Raw genomic sequence first — 18,261 nt, forward strand, 5'->3', positions numbered from 1 at the left:
ATATTTCCACTGCGAGTGTCACGGACTGAATTTCCAGGATTAACACAATTCACAGTACAAATTCAGACTAAGGGAAATAAGTTAAATACTTACTGCTCTGGCAACTTCCCCAAAATCTATCTTTAGCCTTCCCATGGCTCTTATGATTGCAATGATGGACTGGATAGTATTGCTGTAGACAACCACTTTATATTGTTTGCATTCTTCCTCCGAGTAGCCGTCCTCATGAATAATCCTGGAAGAAAACCAAGCCATCATTCCCAAGCCAAACCAGAAGGGCACCACAGATTTCTTATTTCATCTCATACAAAAATGCAGTTTACATGCCTGCACTCTCACTTACTTCATCTGCTTCACAATGGTGCTTTTCCCAGACTCTCCAGCACCTGAAAAGTACAAAAAAATTCCAATTAGCAACCACATGAAATTAAAAGGAAAAGCAGAATGTACTCCTCCCAGTTCCCACACAGAAGTTGATGGGGTCTGGAGTAAGATGCTTCTTACTCAAGCACATTGCTGCTGGTAACAGAGCTCCACAGCAGCCGTTCCAGTCCTTTGGGAGGGATCACTGATGAGCACATCCACAGGTACGTCCTTCCTGGGTTTTATTTACAGATGCTGACAGCCATTATGCATTTGTCTGCTCAAAAAAACCCCCAAACAAACAAACAAACAAAAACAAAAAAAACAACACAAACCAAACAACCACCAAAACCTAGAATTTCTGAGTTTCCGGAGTACACTTCTTAATCACTGAGGCTAGGTCTGAAAAACTGGGACAAGGATTTCTTTCTACCATCCCTCTCTTTCAGCTCAATAACTACAGTCCAAGGTAGCCCTACAGTTAAGTGCATCAACGTCATCAGCTACTACCCACCATTACTGAGCCGTGCAAGATAAAAGCATTAGCCTTAAATAACCAGGTGGATGCAATCACAGATCCCAGAGTATTTTTACAAGGAACATCTAATTCAGAAGCAATTGTGTGTGATACACAGTGCAAGGGAAGCAGAGCCAGAATAGAGCTCAAAAGCATGCACAAATTGCTCTTGCAGATCCAGGTGAAGCAGCTTAAGACATTAAAGCCCAGAAATGTGTTACTATGTCAGAGCAGGAACACCAAAATGGATCTCGCAGGTTCCCTTGTCCACTTAGCACAAAATCAGCCAAATGTTTCTCATCATCATTCAAACTAATGCTTTTTATCCACAGTGGAAAGACTAGGTGCAGTCCCATGATCCATTATTACTGCGTAGTGGTAAACACACTGATACCACTCCTGAGCTAGATATGTCTTAAAACAGCTCTGGCAAAATTCAAAGAAGATACCTGTCTAGACTTGAAGTGGCAACTAAGATGTCTGTGAATCACCAGCAGGAAGATCGGGGACTGGGTTCCTGCTCTTACCCTCCAGCTGCCAACACTGGTTCCCACAGCCACTAGACAACTCGGGGATCTTCACTGTGGCACACCCATATGCATCCACCCACAGAACACGCAAGGCAAATTGTAATTGATTAACAAGCTCTATTCTCTATCATTTCCCACAATACAAGGATTATTATTCTGGGAAACTGAGGATAAAGAGACCCACGGGTTTAGCTCGGAAATGAGCCTTTGCCACAGGATGATTTCCAGTTGAAATATCAGACCTGCAGGCTGTGGCACTTGGACATGCCTGCACTGCAAACAGCCTTCCTTCAAAGAAAGGCAGAGAAACCTGGCTTGCCAAACCTCTGCAGACCTCAGGGCTCAGAGTTATCCCTGTCTGTCTGCAAAATAACAGCTAGTTAATCTGTTTTTCACAGCTTTTTCTCTTGAACCACAGAGCACTCGCAAACCATGTCCCCCTCCCACAGGCACAAGGCAGAAACCACCTTTGCACAGCCGTGCAGCTGCTGACACATTTGCACAGCTCAGTGCAGCGCACACCTACTCTGGGATTCAAAACCATCACATTATCACAGTTTACTGAGCTCTGCAGTCAGCAGCAGTGGAGCTGCACTGCCTGCACGCATGCCTGTCCCAGCCATGAAGCATGTGAAAGGCACGCACGGCGTTACTGCATGTCAGCAGAAGCAAAGGTCCTGAATTACTCTACCTCGTGTGACCGCAACAGCAGGAGTTCACTGCAAACGAGCCAGACCAGCCGCTGGCTTCCGGGCTCCTCAGCCTGAAAGGCTCAATCTGAGCTGCAGAACTGGGTTTGCTGAAGGCAAAGGAATGAAGTTGAGCCTGCCTGGATTTGGATATATGACTCAAGAGATCCTGAATGGACTAAAAGACCCAAACTCTCATTCCCTTCTAGCATCAAGGCACCAGATGTCTCAGCCTGCAGAGTCTACGCAACGCAGCAGTGTGCTAACCCAGAATGGCACTGCTAAAGCAAGGTGAGCTTTGTTGGAAGAGAAAAATCATGTTTAGATTATCAGACCAACAGGAAAAAAAAAAAAGAGACCAGCTTTCAGGAATGCCAGGCTCTGAAAACTGGGCTGTGGCATATTTCTCCAGCAGAAAATCAGAAAAGCTTTCTGGCGATACCTTTGGGAAGCACAGCTTCCAGGAAAGAGCTTCCCAAGCCTCTCGCAACACCCAGAGAACAACACTGCATTCCAGTGTCACTCTCACATCCTACAAGCCTCAGGAAGGCCAGCTCCTAGGAACAGCACCATGAGCAGGCTGTGAAAGCAGCAGCACGTTTTAAAAAAGCAGAATTCACTTCTCAGTCTCACGACTTCGTGTCATATCGGCAGAGGAACCAAGAAATCAAACCCCTGAAGATAAGAGGTTTGCTTTGTAGGGTTTATGTTTGTGATAGGTAGAAATTATTCCCTTGCTTGGAATTTTGTACACCTTTTAGCCTGCTTATTTCACATTCCTTCAGGTTTTTTTCCCCCCAATATCACTAGCAAAACCCTTTTGGCTGATAAGGGAAGTAAAAGCACTGGCAGGAGCATTAAGGTGCAGGTGACAGTGGTGGCTGGGAAGGAGCAAACACAACTGCTGCTTTCTGATCAGTTACACAACAGCAGATACAAGCAGCTCATTCACCAGTGGTGAACAAGTCGTGCCAACCTGAACCCAAGACCTGTCATTGGCAATCGGGACTGAATGAGGACAACGCAGCCTTTACAGCCATGCACTTGTATTTCCACTCCCAAGTTCATCCCAGTCAGTTCCCAGATGTTGGCTAAGATTCCTGAGGATCCACTGCTGTATTAAATTACAACAGAAAGTTTCCCCAACATGAGACAAGGTCATTTTCAAGCTGAAGGTGCATTTCCTATTTGCACTTAGCTTCAAACCAAACAAGCAGCCAAATATTTTTACAGCTCTTGGTGGCTAAACAGAGCAGATGCAAATCAGCCTCTTCACACAGTAAGAGCTTTCACAGTAGGACAAGCATTTTCATGGCAGGTTCTCAGGCTGCCAAATAGGAGGAAATTCAAGTCAAATGGTGCCTTGACTCATTATACCCATTTGCAGGTGTCACTGGGTTGTACCTCCATCGTGGGGTGGCTGGACAAGGATTTCTATTTCTTTGGATCCATTTTGCACAAGAGAATAGAGAGGCAACAAGAGAAACACATTGGTGTTCAACGAACAAGTACCCAGCGCACAGCTCCTGGAGGTGCCATGGCGAGGATATACACCTAAGAGCACTGACACCTTTAAATGCCAATTGCTCAGATACCGCCTTGAGTTTATCTGTCTCGACATCTCCCTCAAAGGACCGTAACACTAACAGCTGCACCACACAGTAAGAAAACTGTTTCCAAGGTAGGGCATGTAGTACAATTTAAACCAATTAGCCTTTAGTTTAGGTTGAAGGGTTACCAGATTAGAGCCTCTCATGACCAAATACTTCCGGACTGCCAAGTTAAATGTCTGCAAACCAAAGAATTTCAACTTTTAAATTATTCCTAGGCATAAGGCAATTGAGTATTTTGTTTTTCTTCCCTCAGGCCTTAAAGAAAAGCTATTGCCGGTTCAGCCTCAAGTAGAGCGGGCAATATAAACTAGATTCCACCTTCAAAGCCATTCAAGAAGCATTAACAGGGATGAAAAATTAAGCACGTTTTAAGCAGAATGCCCTAAAATCTGCTCAGATGTTGGAGTTAACACCTTCCACCCAAGCAAATCCTGGGGCCTGAAGCACACCATGCCAGCACAGCTCCTCACTGCAGCACACAGCCAGCTATGGCAAGACTCTGTCTGAAACCAGCAGCTTGCAGGAAACATCCTTTCCTTTAGCAGGCAGTTTTTCTTTTGTTATCGCCTCCTCTCCCAGCTGCCAAGATGTCTGCGCCTCTCCTCCGGCTGGCATGGATTTTAACAGAGATGGCGTCGAGAAGGGCTTGGGAATATCTGTGTGCTCCTGCTACAGCTCCTCCAGCACTCAGCACAGCAGCATTTGTGGTCAGATGTGAAAGTGTTAACGCTCTATAGACTCAGCACTTCCACCCTGGGAGGAACACAAAACCTCATTTTTATTTTCCACAGCCATCCTCCACATTCCCCATATCAAGATGCTGCAATTTGAAAGCTTCAGTGTCCCTAAACAGTGGTGTACAGCCCAGAGTCCCAACGGCAGGAACTTAGAAGAGACTTTTTGAACATAGCCTCTCTGGCTTTTATTTCTCATCGTCATATTTGCTGTCATTTCCTCCTTAGATTATCTTAAAATAATCTGCTGCTGCAGCAGGCAATGCTGAACTTGTACTACCTGTCATTTGACTGACAAAACAATATCAGATACAATTATGCCATGACAACATAGCCAAGTTGGTTATACAACACTAATTCAAACCATATTCGTTTAACTCCTTCCCTTCTCATTTCCAACCCCCACACACTTCAGTGGAGTTTAAAAGAGCAGCAATCCACACTTTCAGCGGAAAGAATGCTGGTTACTTAGCAGAGGTAGGAAATAGTGACCCACATCCTCTAAACCTCTCTCCTTACCAACATACAACCCAGAACTGGCTCCTACAGCACACACGAATGGTGGTCACAGCTACAAGGGCATGGCCAAGCATAAGTCACCTCCTCCGGGACATTATTCCTAAAGGAGTTTTTCTTGATGTTCCAGGTCCTCTCACAGACTCACTCTCTACTCCTGCAAGAGCCATCCAGACAAGGAACCTCATTAAACAGTCATTTAAAAACGTCTGCCCTCCAGGTCCATAATCATTTGCTGGGAGCTCCTGCTGGGGTGGCAGCTGTTTGCCGATGAGATGGCCAACGTCAGGCACAGTCTCATCTCAATTGCTCAGAAAAAAAGCATTAATACTGCCCTGGTCTATTCTGAGATATCTGTACTACATCCTCCCACACAGAATAAAGCTTTTTCAGGGGCCCGTCTCACTTTATGCCTATGCTTCTACTCTTATCTTACCTCCCACCACAGACAAGGTCCACAATCATTTGCATTTTACTCTCACTTTCCAGCCCTAGCTTCAACATCTCCAGGTCTCACTCTGTTCTTTGAGGCTTGAAACTTCTCTAAAACATTTGCAGATGTACACACCGCACAAGCTGCTACTCTCCTTTTTCTAACTCACTGGAGTGGCTCTAAAGAGTTTGCATAAAGAGATCCATATTGGACCTACTTGGTAAACAGCTTTTAATCTGCACCCTTTGTTCCCTGCTATCATGCAGCTTCATTTACCCTGATGCATGGTGTTTACACTTACAGTGTGGCTTAAGCCTTCAGTCACGTACCTTTAATAGGGTAAAAAAAGAGAGTAGGAATTTAAATGCTACTGAAACACTCCTCCAACCTACAGAAAACTGATGCTTCGCATTAGAAATTAAGATGACGAGTGCAAGTATAGAGTTACACTGAAATTCTTACGGACTTCACAGGCAAAGCACCCAGCCTCTGGGATCACAGGCAGGGACCAGATGGGGAGCTAGAAAGAGTTCAAAAATCATGAAATATGACACCATACCTCACTGGGTTCAAAAACTATGAAAGTCAGAGCATTACTTGGGCATTTCTCACTGTAAAAGAAAAAGCAACCTTTCCTTTTTGCTCCGATTAGCACAGCTACACAGGGATCACATTTCATCACAAGAAACCTAGACTGACCTAAGCAGGGATGTTTTAACTCCATGGAAAAATTGTTTCAGAAGTCTTAACTTCTCTTTTCCCAAATTAGCAGCAAGGAACCTATTTATCCCACAGCTCTGCTTGCACACCCTAGACATGAAGAGCAGCTAATCTGTCACAACGCATTTGCTGCTTTTTATTGTGGTGGCTTGCCCCACTTGATCGATAAACACTCTGCAAAAATTCAGTGAAGTCCTTGTTCTTCAACACGTCCTTCAGCTAGCAACCCTACCCGCCAGAAACCAGCCCAAGCCAGGAGGCAGCTCCTGCAAACCCCCAGAGCTCACCCCAAACCATCCGAGTAACACCCCAAGTGCTTAGGGGAGAGCTTGGCACCATCGGACAACACTGAGCTCCCTTCTGCTCAAAGGGTGGCAAGCCTTGTATGAAGTCCTACAGGCAGATCCCTTTTCCCTCTGGAGGGGGAAGGGACAGGGGAGGGAACCTGAGCAGCTTTCAAGCCATATTAGTACTGGCCCTGGGAGAGCAATGCATACAAAGGGGGTAAATTATCACCCAACCACTTCCCCCGAGGAAGCCAGAGGCTTTCCTGTAGCAGGAGAGGGGAAGCCAAGCAACTCGGCATGTCCATGCGCTGGAGATTACAGGGAAGAGAGCAACAAGTAAGCTACCAAAACACAGCTTAGACTGGGAATTACAGGTCTACGTAACTACACGCTGGATAAAATGTTTGCTTTTAAACCAATTACTTCTTAATTCACCCTGCTTGGGAAACAAGGAAGGTAGGTCAAAGACTACCTACGTCTTCCAGACGTGAGCTTCCAGTTCACTGCTTCAGAAGGTACTAACAATCTTATTTTAAGTGCTTTTTTTCTAAAGCCTTATCAAAACTGCATTAAGCTGTACTTCAGGTGAGGAATTCCACACAACCCTCCCCCAATGAAGGGGAAAAGCCCTGCAGCATCTGATAGTTTCTGAAGAGAAACCATGTCACTCCTGAAACAAATTCTTACTAGAGACAGAGAAGAGATGCACCTGGAATATCCATTAAAGCACAAGCAAAGAACACAAAAATTAGCGGACTAACATGTTTCTGATTTCTAGCCTCTAGAGGAGAGCATGCACAGCTTGTAACTACAGCAACAGCCCGTATCGGCTTTAAAATCTCAGCAGGGGTTTGGCAGAAACTTTGCCAGACCATTCCTGAGGCAGGATGATGCTGCAACCCTTGCTGAACTCTGAAATCCACGGGAATTTCTTAGTGTTTCCAATATCTCCTCTTAAAAGAGCTCGGGAATAACCCCAGACTTTTCACTTGAAGAGCTTGAAGCTGCAGGGCTGACCCTTTTGTGCTAAGGTGTGGCTATAAAGTGACACTGAATCGCCTGGCTGTGGTTACAGCCCACCTGCAAAACCCAAAACTGAACAATCTCCCCTCTGACAGACTAAAAAGGAGCCAAAGCAACAGTATGACAAAGCTGTCAGGAGTCCAGACCCTAAAATATCAGGGGATTCATTGCAAACATGGAGCAGGAGCTATTCAAATCATCATAAACCCCTATGGATATCTCCCTGATAAAACAGATGTTTCCTTTTGTCAACATTTATCCAACATCCCACCCTAGCAAATGAACACAAATACATCCCCATAATACACAAACATGCTCCTAATGTAGTTTTCCACAATGCTGCCCTCCTGGTTTGTATTCCACCTGGAAGGGCTCTTAGACACCCTGCACACCCTCCCGCAGCCCTTGCACATGTGCAGCTGCATTTCTGGAAGGCTGAACTACCAAGTCCTCTTTCTCTTTGCTGCTTCCCTCCTGGTTTCCAACCTCATCATGCTGAATTCAAATCCCAACATCCCCACCTTCTTGTATATGTATTTCTAAGCAAGGGCGAGCTGCCAGCCCTGATAACATTCATCCCATCTACCATTGAGACTTTTTATTTCAATGCACCCCTGGAAAGCTCTTGAATATCACAAGGCCAAGAAGCGTTCAACAAACTGCAGAATCAAACGCAGTGAGAGAGCTGTGCAAGGAATCAGGAAAAGGGGAAAAAACATTAGAGAAAGCAGCAGAAGTGTCGTATCATCAGGCCTCAAATAATACAGTTATTGTTAGAAAAGTCAACAGGAACCCGGACAGCTTAGGTTGACACTTAGGCTTTTACAAGAATAACTACACATCGGAAAAAAACAATATATACAAATAAAATAGGGCATATGGGCTGACTAAAGCTTAACTTTGGAGGTAAGAAGAGCCAATGTTACAGGACAAACCACTTGAACTTGTTGCTGCCTCGGGATGAAGTAGACACAGAGGAATGCCATTTTGAAAACGTAAGTAACACAAGTCCTAAGATCACCTCAACAGGCTTTCAAACGAAACACAGGGTACTGCTTTGCCTACTGGCTTACCTGGGCTGCAGCTGATACAGTTTCCTCCCCACACCCAGAAGGTACCTGGAAGATGCTCAGGAACAGCAGCAGCCCCGGAAGATTTCCCAACACGGAGGCGAGCAATGCAAGAGCTGTGATGGGTAGTGGCTCTGGCCAGCTCAGCCTGCGAACCACCCCACTGTGGTACACGCCGAGGAGCTGCACGTTTCCACTTCATATGCTCACAACAGATCACAGGCACTTCATGCTGCATGCAATTGCATTTATTTTCCATATGAATCTAATAATGTCCCCATATGAAAAAATCAGGGAAAGAACTAGTCCTACATACATCATTCAGCCATTCAATATGCCTTAAAATGTTGTTTGCATAAGCCAGAAAAATTAAGACTTGAAACTATACAACTGTAAATGCCTCAGTGATGAACATTAACCCCTGAGTACCCAAGCATTATGTTTTATAAGCTTTTTTTGGATTTGCCTTGAAACTGTCGGGGCATTCGCCTTGTTTTACATAATGGCTTTGAACGTGTAACAATTGCTTTAAAGCTTCTGCAGAGATTTTTAACAGGTGCCTTACAACAGAAAGCCTTCAAGCACTTGGCATGGCAACTGCTGCCATGCAGGGCAGCGCCAAGGCCAAAGCGCATCTGTCAACCCAAGAGAGCATGCCAAGGAGTCAGTGCCAGCATGGAGAAGACCAGCAACTGATTTAATTTGCAGCATTTAAAGCAGACATCGTACCACATCCCAGCCTAATGGCAGCAAGGGGCTGCGAAATGCTGGGTTCAAAGCACCAGCTCTACTTCACACTGGAGTGCAGTTAAAAACATCCTCTGACCATTCAGAAGATTGAGATATCCCCAGGAATTCTGCACCAGTCCTGCCGACCACCAGGAAACACTGGCCTGGTGGAACTAGCCGTCTGCTAATGCACCATCACCCACACGCAGACCTGAGTGACCATTGACGTCACCGAGAAATTGCTTAAGAAGTTGCAGAAATAGGCACAAAATCATGCAATTACAAAATTAAAGAGGTTAGGAAAGTTTTTTCCTGATAAAATTAAAGATAGAAACTGGAAAAAGGAAAAAAAGACTAATCTTGGAAGGCAGGCAGATTGTTTTTTTTCCCCTGCTTGCATAGCTGTTGCACTAGATCTTAATGACCATGTAAACTTGCAGAGGCACAGCTAAATAAGAGCAAAACTGGTTTACAACCACTTGTAGCTATGAAGTGGACAGACAGCAACTGTTGACGTTCCTCCATTGTCATCCCTCAAGCACCTTGCCTTGCTCTAAATCTGATCTTGACAATAAATGTCAATGCAGTGACTCCACAAGCAAGTCTTGTGGTGAATACAGGATACTGGTCTTACAGGGGATGGTCTTCTGCACTCAAAAAACTGCAAGGCTAGTGTGCAATACTATTTGGGTGACAGCATGAACATCCTGAACTTTGGCAACGTCCCTTTTTACCTTTGATACAAAATAATTTCTTGTGCAAAAAACTGTTTTCATCCACGGCCAGAATCAAATTAAAGTTCAAATTTGATTTAGGAGAGGGATGCTAACAACTCCATTAACGTAACCTCAACCCTGCAGCACAGCCACCACCCACACAGGGAAGAAGGGCTGTCACAACTGAAACTGCTGATAGTCACAAACTCAAACGAGAAAACATCTCCCTGGTGGAAACAAAGCCTTTCATTCCCACCATGAAGTGGCCAACTGGCCCAAGGGTGAGAATTGTAAATACCAGCTGTGACCTTCTCCTCTGTGAAGCCAGCACCAGCTACACTCATGGTAGGATGCTGTAACAACCTGCACTGTTGCCAGCATCCTGTATCCTAAATGCTCAGCCAGGGAGCCCTGAATTCCCTCCTCTCCAGCCAGAGAGTTCAAATCCTTTCTGAAGTCAGCTGCAAACACCTTGTCCTCTACAGGAAAAGGCCCCTCTGCTGCACTTCAAGCTACACAGCTAAGAGCCAGCACAGGACGTCTGGTTTGTAGTTGTTTTTGCAGCTCTTTGAACAACACTCCTGGGAGTGCTTTAAACTAATTGTGCCTGCTGTTGAGCAGCGTGGACTCCAGACACCCACCGATATGCAACACGCTGCCACAACGTGTCTTTTGGCTGAGGATCAAATGAACATCTCTCCCGGCTGGGCCTCCCGGGCACCCCTTTCTCACCAACAGCTCCTTATGTTCAGACCCATGTTTTTATGCTCTTTATATCAGATGTAAGTTTAAGCATGAGGAGCAGCTTCCAGTGAAGTGCTCCAGCATGTCACAAATGCAGCAAACATCTTCCCTAACCTGTTGTGAGAGTTGTCCTGAAGATGCACTCCACAGCAGCTTTTTCATCCTCCAAATGCCATGGAATAACACCGTAATACCAATCCTTCTGGGGCAGGATTCACACAAGTGGATGCTCTTACAGAGATACAGGATAAAAAAAGGCACTGCCTGGTCTGCTTGGATACTAGCATGGGTGGAATAAAACAGAGAAAAGCCTATAAAATAGGAATTATATCAAAAAGCAACAGATGACTTGGAAGGGGAGGGAATGGTGGGAAGAGAGGGATTTGGAAAAGATTTTCATTAGCCTTGTCTCCCGAGTATCGAGTTTCTTCTTATGATGTGCCTGTTTTTAAAAAGTCAAACATCCACTGAATCTGATGCAGGGACAAGAGTCTTGAGTTGTTAAAAACACTTATCAAAATAAGCAGCCGGGTGGGGAACAGACTGTTAGTTCCCCCGCTGAGGGAAAAGCTCATTCCTCAAACATGAGGGAGTTCACCGCAAAGACCCCAAAACACAAAACTACAGGAGGCTGAGCTCAACCAGCACCTCCGCTCACCCCAGAATTCAGATCCTGCTCATTGTTTGTTTTTAAAGATAACCCAGCCAGTGCCACCCTGGTAACGAGGGAAGGTTAAATGAGGCAGAGAAGTTACCAAACACCAACTGAGAAAACATGAAATAAGAGACAGGCATGGGATCGCCGCCATCGCTGGTACCCGTGGGGGAACAAAAGGTGACGGCACAGAGGCGGGGTATCACCCGAGTCTCGCCACCCGGTTTACGAAGAACACTAGAAAAATAATCAGCATCTGCCAGTCATCTCAGATGCAAACCCTGTTTAAGTCATTAAGAGATGCTATTTGATCCCACTTACATGAGGAGCAAGTGTCTTCTGCATCTGAAGTGGGGAGCATCGTGCCTCTACAGCTGTAGTTACTTTAAAAAGCCACGTTCTAATTAAAAAATTCTTCTTCACAGCACACTCTCCTCTTCCAAGAAAAGTTATTTCAATGCTCTGCCTCAGAATTTAATGAAACTTGAACCATGTCCAGAGGGCTCTTGGAGGATAGGATGAAATCCCAATTCCCCAGCCAGTCACTCCATGTGTATTTGAGATGTGTGTTATAAATTGTCTGTCCTCGGCTCCCAGTGCTGGGCCCAAACATGCTTGTCTGTCTGTCTTTACACAAGCATGTGATGTACACACAAACCCAGGCAGCATCAGCCAGACAGAAGTCATCCCGTCCCACAGCTGGCTAATGGCATTGGATGTGACATCATGCAGAAAACAGAAGTTCGCACCTACGCAGCAGCATCCAGCATGGCAAGATGGTCTCTTTTCCAAGCTGCAGTTGCCCTGATTAAATCACAGCTGACTCCTCAAAAAACTAGTGAGGTTAAGTCACCCTGAAGAATTATAGTTTTTGTAGATAAGAAACATTTCACCTGCCCTGCATCTGTTTTTGGTGGGCAAAGGGCAGAACAGAAGACAAAGCAGAAGGTACACAGAGATCCTGTGCTTGGTCCTCACCCAGGCAGATGGGAAAACACAGCTGTAAGATGTAGCTCTGACATCTGAAGACAGGGAAATACCACCACCAAGACAGATACTACCTCCATCTCAGTAGAGGACAAGTGCATCGGGTCCTCCAAGTTCAAAACACAGACAGGAAGTGCTGTGTCTTTGGAGAGATCTGACCTATTATCAAATTGCTTCAAACACTCTCTGCTCAAAGGGGTCACCAGATGGCTGTGACACTTCTGCACAAAGATCGGGATGTCTCAGACATGAAGAGCACCTTTCACAACCCAAGCTGGGAGTCAGGCACTGAAGTGATCTCATCACAACTCCCACTGGTTGCCTCTTCAAACTAATTGGATTGAGGTATTTAATTTTTGTCTTATGAAAACGCAACTTGGGGCTGAGCCCGACTGCTGGATGTGTGAGAAAAATCTTCACATGGCCACGAGTCACAAGATACACACCATGTACCTCAGAGAGCTGGTGGGAAGAAAGCTCCAGATAGCTCAAAGATCAGAAAGGACAACGGCTCCCTCCAGGTCCCCCAAGCAGTGTCCCCATGTCAGCTCCAAGCTGGATATCTGCATCCAACCTCAGAGCTTCATGTCACCCTTCAAAGGGCATTAAGCAACTCCAGAGCCAAGGAACAGCCAGGTCCGACACCCTGACGGTGGCTCTGAAATAGGGACCCACAACAAAGGTGCTGTGCTACTAGAAAAGCTACTTCTGCTTAATGATATTATAAATAGCAGCAACAGCTTTTCCCTGATTTGCATCCCTAGAAGGCTCTTTTCTATGTTTTACCAAAACATGACCAAATCTTGTTAAGTACCAGTGCTGAGGAAGCTTTGGTGAATTTGGGGGAAAAAAAGGTTGGAAAAATCAGTCTCAGAAAAAAGCTGAGGCCTCCAGGAGCAGTAGACCTTGCAGTTTGCTTGGTTAGTTATGTAGATGAAGGCTATTTTAGAACAAACTTATGCTTTTAATTATTTTTGCATGAATTAGCAGGACCGCTTCAACATAATTACACAGAGTATCTAAACCCAATAAAATTGTTAACAGGCTGAATAACGGTGTGTTTTAGGCACAAACAGTCCAACACTGGCTGCACCTGCACAGCCAGAGCCACAGAAATGCCATGTGCACAGGCCAGTCCAGGCAGAGGAGCAAAACTGGCTGGATTTGGCAACAGGACAACTTTGCGCATCCAGCAACAAGGTTCGTCACTCAATGTCACACAAATACCCTCCCCAAGACACAAGCCAGCACAACATGCCAGACCTTCTGAAAGGCGCTGGAGAGAGGAGCTAAGGATACAGGCTAGCACCTAAACTAACCAGGAAGGGTTCCTGCGCCCTCTTCCATTTTGGCTGCTCATCCCAACTGGAAAAATCCCACAGGTTTCTATGTCAGCAAAATTGCATGTCTGTGCCTGCAGAATAGCATTTTCCTGGAGGCAAATTAAGAGAAAAGAGGCAGTGTTTAGCAGGGGGATTTGAGCAAGGACTCCCAGGCTGTTCCCAGCCTGCCAGGAGCACTGGCTTTTCCTGCAGAAAGTGTTTACCTGCTGCTGCGAACTGGTGTGTGCAGTCATTCAAACCATACCCAGCGCCAGCTCAAGAAGAGCTGTTGATGCCATTTGCACACGAAGCAACAATTACATCACACAGGCAGGGGTTGGCATGACCTTGGGTCAGTCAGTATTCAATGCTCAGGTTTACTTTTGTTTTATAAAAAAACAAAAGCTTAGGAGTTGCTCAACATGCAGAGTTGTGAAAGGGAAACATTATGAAGTGACTTGAAATCCCCACGGAGAAGCTACCACACAAACAGCTCCAGGATTACCTTTACCCCAACAATCCCACAGTTATCAAGCTACGTGAGACCACATCTGCCAGCACCCAAACCACCTCCTGGATGCAAGGTGCTGCAATAATCAAACCTAAGAAGCTCCTGGAAGAAGGGAGCACACAGCTGAAATTCTCTCTCCTTCCTCCTCTGCCCAAGAAAAGACGATGCTTATGGAAGAGGGGGGAAGTCAAATGCACCGAAAATCTCCTGATTTTGGGTCCGTCGCTAACTCACCAAGCTCTCCTAACACCCAGGCTGGGTTAACAGCAAAGCTGGGAAAGAACAACCCTTTGTACAAGCACAAGCCTTTTCTTAACCTACATAATTCTGCAAAGCCCAAACTAGGCCAGTTATTTTAACAGAGCTGGGCAAGAGCGTATGGACTCCAAACTTTATCTATAAGAAATACATTTCTTCTAAACTTCACTGCATCAGCAGTACTGCAAGAGGCTCGCTCCAGTTACATAAACCACCGCATGATCTCTTACAACCAGTTAATGATACGAGACACTACGTATCCTAGACATTTTAATACTATGTTATGAAAAAAAACGCTTGCTCAAACAATGGAAAAAGCTCATGAACTTTTCCATCAGCTTCTTGATGCCTTACTGAAAGGACGTTTTTCCCACTGCAGATATTTTTCTTCTGGCAATTAACTGTTTTGTTTTACCTGCACATTAACAGGGCTGCATGTGGGGAGAGCACATTTCAGCATTCCCTTTGATCATCAGGAATCATTACACTAATTTTTAAAGCTAGAAAACCATGACATTTGAGAGAGATTGCGGGTTATGGCCAGGTGCAAACCTGATCTGAGGTAGGTGGGTTTTTTAAACGAGGGTAGATACAGATCACTACTCTAGTGTCATATGGTGTGCAAGTCCAATTATTCCGGAAGAGCTTCTCTGGAATAACAGTGTGCCCAAGCCCTTACCTTAAGACTCAGAAGCACAGCAATCAGGTATTTTGCTGCCATCCAAAGTCAACAGCAGTCCAAAAGGCAGCTGCTACTTGTACTTTTAAAAGCCTCTAGCCTCTAACACTTTGAAACCGATTATAGTACAATCTTTTGGATACTCCCTCCACTCTGTCATTTGCTGACGAGGTCAGACAGTCTTGGCCCCAAAGCCCTCAGTGCCTTTTCAGTATTGCCACAAACAATACAATACCACGAAGAAAAAACCCGACATACAAAAATATGAAAGAAGAATTATTCCGTCCAGAGAATTTGCAAGTGTTGCTTACTAACACCAAAACAAACACCTGGAAAAGAAAGGATTATCTTGACACGCAGCCAAGAAGTCTTCTACGTACACACAATATCACACACCTCTTGCAAAGGTACAAGTAAAACCAGACTAAATGGGAAAAAAAAGTATTCTTAGGACAAGGATCACTTGGAAAGCAGAACTGTTCATTAACACATCCCATTCTAACTGGAGACACTCAACACCATTGTTCTGGTCCCCACGAACTCAATCTGCCTCCCTGAGATGGAGAGCATCAGCGTAACAAAAAACCCAACAACCCAGACGTTAGAAGAGGAGCACCTACATGACCAGATGGTCCACCTAACACCCTACACTGCGCTGCCTGGTCCTGAGCTCACACGAAGCTGCAAAGAAACGGCGCAGGAGTCAGTCCTTATCCAGCAGGCTTTAGAGACGGGCAGCTTTTGCCTCCTCTGCACTCTAGTTATCACTCCTAAGAACTTCTAAACACAGCTACCAAAATATGGACCAAATACAGCAAAAGTTCTCTCCTAAAGAGAGCCTGTAATTCTTCTAAAGAGAAGTATTCCATTCAGCTTTTCTCAAAGCCCACTAATGCATTTTAGCTGGAAAAAGTAAGAACACAGAGAAGCGACACTTTCTTTCTCAGCTGTCTGTACATACAGAGACGGCAGCAGGGCAGCAACAACAACACTTGTTTCATACTCCTGCAAGCTCTGCAGAACCAGCTTAGCTATGGCAGAGTATGCCAAACTGAAATCATCTTCTGTGTAAAGTCAGATCCTATCAGAGGATCTGGGGCAGCGTGAGGCCCAGAGCACCCAGCGTGATTACCATATCCCTGCCAAGGCAGCTCACGCACCAATGTGGGCACTTCTAGCCTGAGAAACATGGGTGCCCAGGGGCCATTTTCACCTGACTACCTGATAAAAGGATTTAATTCCACTACCCCATCCTGAGCAAAAAACTTAACAGTCAAGCCCCAACAACATACTCTCTGTATCCCACCAGGAGTAAGAATTCTCCCTTCCTTCTCTGTCCCACGAACCCAAAGATGAAAGAACGCCTGCGTCAGCCCAATGAGCACCTTCTCCTCAGAGCCCCAGCCCAAAGCCACCGGGGAGGGACCATCCCCCAGGAGCAACCAGGAGGGAGCACTGGTAACATCTAGGCTAGAAACAGAACAGTTATTTCATCAGGCAGCAGCTGGCTAGGAAAAAGCCCCACCCCAGGACAGCAGCACACTCCCCTCGCCCCCCTGTGAGGGCAGCGCAGGCAGTCACCTCCGCCCTAGTCCCAGGGAGGGGATCAGGGACCCAAGGTGGGGTGATGGGACAGGACCATACCTAGGGTCAGGGACCACGTGGAGAGCCAAGCCCTCCACAGTGACACAAAGGCAGAGCTGCCACTGTAAATGACCCTCTCCCAGACCCCCCCTAGACTTTCCAGTCCCTCCCCACAGCTCCCCCAGGTTTCCTATTGGGATCCTGTCCAAGCCGTTCATTTTCCTCACACCTCCCCAAACCCCCCAGGGATCCCTCTGGCTTCTCAGGACACTCCCCAGCCTCCCTACCCCCCATCCCTCTCCCCACCACTCACCCTCTACAGATCTTTCAGCCTCATGGCCCCCTCCTCATTCCACTCCTTGCCTCAAGGACCCCCTCGGACCCCCCTAAAGCCCTCTTGAGCCCTGGAAAGCCCCAATGCCCCCTTCCCAGGGGCTCCTTCTCTGTCTCCAAGCCCCAGAGACCTCACAAAGCCCTCAACCCTCCCGACGCCTTTCCCCAGAGCTCCCTCGGCCCTCTCAAACCCCTGCGGGCCCCGGGGACGCCCCAGCCCTCTCCCACCTCCTCCCTGAGCCACTCAGGCCCCTTCCTGAGCCCGGGAGACCCACAAACGCCCTGGCTAACGCTTCCTGTGGCCCTTCAAGCCCCCTCCTCGGTGCACACACGCCGCGGCACTACAGACCCCAATCTCTGCCGTCTTCACCCCCTCACCCAAGCCCCCTCCTGAGATCGGGAGACCCTCATCTCCCCCCCCCCCCGAGACCCCTCCCACGGCCCTCTCACCCCCCAACACCCTCCCCTGAGGCACTTTACCGCCTCGAGCCCTCCCACCTCCCCATTCCTCCAAGCCGCCCCTAGCCCCCTCCTCACCGAGCAGCAGCAGCTTCACCTCCTTGGCCGCCTTCTCGCCGTCCTCTCGCAGGTTGCGGTCGATCATCTTACTCCGCTCCACCGCCGCCTTGTCCTCGGCGCTCAGCGTACAACCCATGGCGGCGGGCGGGCGGGCGGCCCAGCCGCCGGGAGCGGGATGGGAGCGGGGCCGGTGCGGGGCTGCGCCTCTCGCCTCTCTCGGCCCGGGCGGCTCCCTGAGGCGGCGCCGGATATCCGGTCGCCTCACCGCGGGGCACGCCGGGAACTGCAGTCCTTCGCGTGGCGTGCTGGGAGTCAGAGGCGGGACTTCCGCCTCGGTAGAGCGGGGAGTGACGGGAGTGAGGCGGGGTTCGCCTCCGCTTCCGCCTCGGTGGAGCGGGGCATGATGGGAACCGGGAGGGTTGACGCGTCTTACTTCCGCCTCGGTGGAGCGGGGCATGATGGGAACTGTAGTCCTCGGGGGGTGGTGGTGGTCGGTGGGGCCCACGCCTGCCCCGGCCCCCCACCCGCCCCAGCAGCCCCATGTCCCGTTTCCAGCGCCCCCCACCCGCCCCACGCTCACCTCACGAGGGGGGGCTCTGGCCCCTCGCACCCCTCGAGGGACCGGCCTTGGCCCCACGGCTGTGGGGTGGGCACTGGGGGGGGCTGGGGCGCTGGGGAAGCGAGGGGTGGCCCCGGAAGGGACGGGCGGTGTCCAGGTTCCCCGGTGCT

General features: G+C 47.6%; 1 protein-coding gene across 1 annotated transcript in view; it reads right to left on the bottom strand.

The window, feature by feature from the left end:
• The window catches only part of GNAI3 (G protein subunit alpha i3), a 32,441-nt gene extending 14,668 nt beyond the window's left edge, over positions 1 to 17,773 (bottom strand). Inside the window, exons 1-3 of the mRNA XM_075055807.1 lie at positions 17,551 to 17,773; positions 344 to 386; positions 94 to 235 (exon numbers count right to left, since the gene is read on the bottom strand). Coding sequence (XP_074911908.1) covers positions 94 to 235; positions 344 to 386; positions 17,551 to 17,668 — 303 coding nt within the window. The 5' untranslated portion in view covers positions 17,669 to 17,773. The remainder of the gene's footprint in view (positions 1 to 93; positions 236 to 343; positions 387 to 17,550) is intronic.
• Between the last annotated feature and the right edge of the window lie 488 nt (positions 17,774 to 18,261).

The sequence above is a fragment of the Buteo buteo genome, chromosome 23 (genome assembly GCF_964188355.1).
Source record: "Buteo buteo chromosome 23, bButBut1.hap1.1, whole genome shotgun sequence".
Classification (NCBI taxonomy): Eukaryota; Metazoa; Chordata; class Aves; order Accipitriformes; family Accipitridae; genus Buteo; species Buteo buteo.